Source organism: Sabethes cyaneus, chromosome 3 (assembly GCF_943734655.1).
Source record: "Sabethes cyaneus chromosome 3, idSabCyanKW18_F2, whole genome shotgun sequence".
NCBI lineage: Eukaryota > Metazoa > Arthropoda > Insecta > Diptera > Culicidae > Sabethes > Sabethes cyaneus.
In genome coordinates, this window is record NC_071355.1 from 76,168,101 (window position 1) to 76,173,876 (window position 5,776).

The 5,776-nt window shown below is 38.1% G+C and overlaps 1 protein-coding gene across 1 annotated transcript; it reads left to right on the forward strand.

The window, feature by feature from the left end:
- The first annotated feature begins 2,133 nt into the window (after positions 1–2,133).
- On the forward strand, positions 2,134–3,596 carry LOC128739732 (uncharacterized). The gene is made up of 2 exons (XM_053835230.1): positions 2,134–2,440; positions 2,914–3,596. The coding sequence occupies exons 1-2, from the start codon at positions 2,263–2,265 to the stop codon at positions 3,594–3,596; spliced, it is 861 nt and encodes a 286-aa protein (XP_053691205.1). The 5' UTR covers positions 2,134–2,262.
- The last annotated feature ends 2,180 nt before the right edge of the window (positions 3,597–5,776 follow it).

Here is a 5,776-nt window from a genome sequence, read left to right on the forward strand (position 1 = left end):
AAACTTGGTTTATAGTACGAAAACGAACGTTTGATTTACGAATTCTTTCGTTGTTTTCTACCACGAAGTAGATTCGTAAAATCAGTCCTGAATGTTTTGTACATATTAACGAAGTTGTATTCGTACGAATTATTGCATTTTACAAAACGATTCGTAGATTTTACGAATGCACGAAAAGGCTCTCGATAAAAATAATACTAGATTTCACTATTTTCCGATAGGTGTCAGTATGCTACATTACCGACACCTATCGAAAAATAGCAAAATCTTTTTTATCTCCGAAAAAAAGCAGATTTTATCGGGAATCGAACTGAGCTCGTTTGTCATATTTCTTTACGAACAGCCGACGGCGCCGCAAACCACAGAACCACAGCTACTGCATACCAAGAAGGTCATATTTGCATAAGTCTATTTTCTCTTCTTCCAATCTTCGCAACCCGTTTTCGTCGATAACGATGCCAAACAACAACCGAGCCTCAAATGGGTCTTGATACAAGACAGCTACGAATGTGATCTCGTTAAAAATATGAACCATTCGTAATAACAACATTGGCGGTAGACTGTAAGCCTACGAAAGTTTTTAAAAGGTATGAAATTATTTGTATCAGCTACGAATATAGTTTCGCGAATGCTTTTTCAAAAAAAGTACGAAATTATATTTTCAGTGTATGTTGCCAAAATCGAAACCGTGCCAAAATCGAGACCCTTTTTTGATATGAAAAAAATTAATGTAAATACGTTAAAAATTGAGCGTATATTATTAATCAACGATTGCAATCATTTTATGCATGAAAAGTCCGTCAAGAGCTATCCGTCCGGTGCAAGTAAGTTTTTGGCAACCTACGGTAAGACGTAGTCCTACGGCAATCAAAGTATTATTGCTCGAAACATTCTATAACAGCAAACTTTTTTTCGTGAACACACTGAGGGCATCATTTTTGTGTCATTTAAAGCATGTATGCGGGAACTGACTGATATTTAAGAAAAAATTTATCTAAGGAAAATATTTTGTGTTGCAAAAAACGGATACCTTTGTTGCCAAAATCGAGGCATGCCAAAATCGAACCATGCCAAATTCGAAATCCTACTGTAATTAAAAATGCAAAGTAAAAGTAAAGTAAGAATAAAGTAAAAGTAAAGTAAAAGTAAAGTAAAAGTAAAGTAAAAGTAAAGTAAAAGTAAAGTAAAAGTAAAGTAAAAGTAAAGTAAAAGTAAAGTAAAAGTAAAGTAAAAGTAAAGTAAAAGTAAAGTAAAAGTAAAGTAAAAGTAAAGTAAAAGTAAAGTAAAAGTAAAGTAAAAGTAAAGTAAAAGTAAAGTAAAAGTAAAGTAAAAGTAAAGTAAAAGTAAAGTAAAAGTAAAGTAAAAGTAAAGTAAAAGTAAAGTAAAAGTAAAGTAAAAGTAAAGTAAAAGTAAAGTAAAAGTAAAGTAAAAGTAAAGTAAAAGTAAAGTAAAAGTAAAGTAAAAGTAAAGTAAAAGTAAAGTAAAAGTAAAGTAAAAGTAAAGTAAAAGTAAAGTAAAAGTAAAGTAAAAGTAAAGTAAAAGTAAAGTAAAAGTAAAGTTGAAAGAAACGTCGAAAGAAACCATGTACAAAGTTATTGAGCAGAATTTATATTTAAATGCTCTTTTCAAACAAAACATTATATTTCACAACCAGTAAGAGATATATGGTTGGATAATGCACAAAGTTGAAACAAAATCGAAGCACTTTTAAATGTCTTGTTAGATTTAAATTGAATGTTTTCTGAGAATAATTAAATTTAACTTTGTTTTTTGTTTTTTTAAATTTGCTGAGAATTATATGTAAGCTTTTTGTGATAAGAAACATCACATAGAAACATAAAAACAGAATAAATTTCATATTTTCGAAATAACAAAACAATCTAATCAACCCATCGAAATATCTTGCTACTGTTTCTTCTTATAAAATATCAAACTAAAACAGCACGCCTGAAGCATTTTATTTAAATATGCAGTTGATGATTCATTGTGGTAATTTTCGAAAAGCTGGCAACAATTTTTTGCTTGCCGCCATCCACATCGAAGCAACCATGAATGTGTGGAACGTCGGAACGAGCTCCGTTTCAGGTACGCAAACGCGACGTTTGTTTACCGCAGCAAAACGTAGCAGTCTAACGCAGTGTCTCGCCGCAAGCTACCGTTCGTTCCGGGAAAATTGTCACCTAAAATGTTTAACTAGTTCTCGTGAGATTCATCAGCTTTTAGTAGTTGATCGTATGAACGTTAGTTTCCCGGCCGATATCGATGGATACTATCAATACCGAGGCGTTTATCGACGCGGTGCGAATACGGACTTCACTCTGGGACTCCTCCGCTACCGAGTTCAGAGACAAATCGGTTCGCGCTCGCAAATGGGAAGAAATTGCTCTATTAATGTTTCCCGATTTTCACTGCAGAGATCCTAAGGAAAAAACCGGAATCAGTAAGTAATATTTGTACACATCAAACTGTAAAACGTTCGATGAAAAAAAAACAAAAGAATATGTAAAACAAGTAGAACGTTCGACAAAGCGATTCGGAGCGTGAACGCAGCGACGTGCAGGCAAAATACTCTACCGCTGGCAGACGCTTGACTCCACGCTCACATTCAAACAGTCGCTCCGATAATTACTCAGTGGTAACTCTCTTAGTTTGCCTCGCAGCAGCATCGTTGTCCAGCGGGTCGGGTAGCATAAAAACATAAAAAGGAGGTTGCACGATTTTCGGCATACGCCGTATTTCTTTTCCATGTCGAGCGTGTCTGCTTGCATGGCACAAACAGTATCCGTCGAAAATGGTAGCACACACCTTATCTGCTCTGATGCTGTTTCGTACGCTGTTTTGTTTGACTACACATGCATTCGTGAAGAGCTGCCAGTTTTGAAACCTAACGCCAGCCTTTTCGTTTCGTTTTAGTCCTCGAATTGCAGAAGAAATGGAAACATGTACGCGATGCCTACATTCGTTCTCTTCGCTTGCGAGCAACAACAACGCAGGGGAAAAATATGCGACCCTATCTGTACGAGAAAAAGCTTGAATTTTTAAGATTTTGTCCTTGGAAATCATCAAACGAATACGATCCATCTCATAGTGCGGACGGTACGGATTTTGAGGATGGAAATAGCGATATCAAGCAGGAGTACTACTGTTACGACGATGACGACGACGACGAAGATTTAGCGCCCATTCTTTTACAACAACCCGCTGAGGAAAGGCTGAGCTTAGCAACTTTCGGACTATCCGGCACCTTACCGGTCAAAATGACTCCGGATCGGGTTGAACCCGACTTGACCGTTTTCGGTGGTGAATCGGACGACATGCTATTTTTCCGTTCGCTGTTGCCCCTGCTGGAGTCACTCTCGCTGCGTCAGAAAATTAAATTTCGCATGGATGTCATGCAGACGGCACTGGCGTATTCTGAAAACTGCGAAAATGAACCCTCATCTTCTTATCAAACAATACCGCCATCGGCTCCGCCAGCCAGCACTGCAACTACCCGAAAACGTGCGAAAAGGGCGAGCCTTATTAATTTCTCCAAAAAGCGCAGAGATGACGGCGCGAGCCGAGCTGCTAGAGATGTAATCGAAATAATTGAGTGAATAGTTTAAGCTTAAAACTAGAGTTTTCTTTTTTCCTTTAAAAGCTTTGTGATAGTTTGGCGCATCACATTCGCGAATGTGATATAAGTGAATAATAAATGACGATAATCTAGCATAACTTTTTCTTTGAACTTATTTTGTTGAATGCCCAGTACCTGAATATCCTCAAACAAACACCCTTATTCTGCATTCCGACGGCTTGGTATTTCGAATCAAAAAAGTTGGGGTTTTTAATTCGTCTGCAAAGTGAAATAGGCAAACAACTCGACTGAAACTGTGAAATTTGTTCAAAAATTAAAATCCGTCGGAATACAGAATATCAGAATAACATATTTAATTTTGAATTCGATCGCAATTTTTTCCAAATAATTTTAATTTATTATTGAACAATATTATTTGGTGTGCTGCAAATAATATGATTTACAATTCACATTTGAAAATATAACAAAAATTCGATTTGTCATCCAACCTTAGAAAATCATTTTTGAAAGCCGAGTATTTTTTCAAAGTTATCGCAGAAATGAACATGAACGTATCATAATTTCATGGAAATGTCTCGTGCGTCACCGGCACGCCTGTTGTGGTAGCAACTGGAACCATTTCAAATAACTTTGTTTACATGTTTATGAAAAAAAATTCGTGAAAATATTCCACCGCGTTGCGGAGCAGTATAGAATGGAACCCGAACGACGTAAAAAATTCGGCGCAAACATTTGGAAATTCCAGAGTGGTCTGAATCAAAAATGGAAAAATGGCCAAGGTGCTAAAAATGCCAAAATTGACAGAGTGTAGTAATCCTGATTCAGTCGCATCTTCAACTGTGCAACGATAGATTCCGACGATATCGACGTCATCCGAAAAACCAGAAATCATGTTAGATTTCGTGATGATAGTCCCGTTCCTTTCCCAGTTTGCTGTTCGTATTGCACCTTCCAAGAAAATGTTGGATAGCAGGTTCGAAAGGGCATCTCCTAACTGTAGTTCATCCAAAATCACGAAAGCTGCTGAGGTCTCATTCACTACCCTGATCCATGATTTTAACCTATTAAGCATTGCACGAATCAACGAGGCTAGTTTCGTCGGAAAACCATGTTATAGCATAATCTGCCCTAGCTATTTTCGTTTGACTGAATCGTACGCTACCTTAAAGTCCACAAACAGATGATGAGTCTGCAAGTTGTACTTCCCGAGCGTATCTAGTAACTGACCCGTCGTGGAGCGACTGTCACGAAAAAAAGCGTGTCACTCGCCAACGAAGGACTCCTCTAACTATATCAGTCTTCAGAATAAGATACGGAGCAGCTCCCATCAGGCAGAATTGAACAATGTAATGCCCCGATAGTTTTTACACTCGAATCAATGTCCTTTTTTGAAGATGTGGTTCTAACTCTCCATTCACAGGTCCGGATGTATTCTGCGGTATCTCGGACTGTGTGATGAAGAGTGAGCTGAAACAATGGGAGAGCCGAACGATTTTGGCCAATTGGATGGCCGTACAATCGCTCAAATAATCAAAAAAATGTTTGATGCCGAGTATTAAGATTACTCGAAAGCTGCTGAGTCTCAATAAGAGAGATCTCAGCACGTATACCGGTCTGGTGACAGGACATTGCCCGAGTAAATATCATCTTCGGAATCTCGGTTTAGTGCAAGATGATATTTGTCGCATGTGTAATCTCGAGAGCAAAACCTCGGGACACTTACTCTGCAATTGTGGAGCACTAATAGGATGCAGGCTGCAGTATCTCAGCCTACTAGAACCTAGGGAGATCTGGTTTGTGTCGCCGATCAGGATTAGAAGGTTTATTAACCAAGTCATCCCTGATTGGCACCTGTCTCGCTCCAGCTACCAGCCCAGGGGCATATGCCCGGTGGGCCCCCAGTAAAAATTTCGTCGTTACGCAAAATGCGATTTTCCAAAATTTCTATTTCAGTTAAACTCTTTCTACGACTCACGAATGTTCAATTGCTGGGGCCCCATGATTTATGAAATCAACCGATTTGATGATTGAAAATTCAGCTACAAAAAGTAATACGTAGAAAGCCCAATTCGCAGCTGCAATTAGTCGTTCTAGTTTGCGACTTATATCGTTGTCACCTGTCACGAGCATACCAAAATATATGAATTCATCTACTACTTCATATCGTTCCCCATCCAGTTCCTCTTCGGCACCAATACC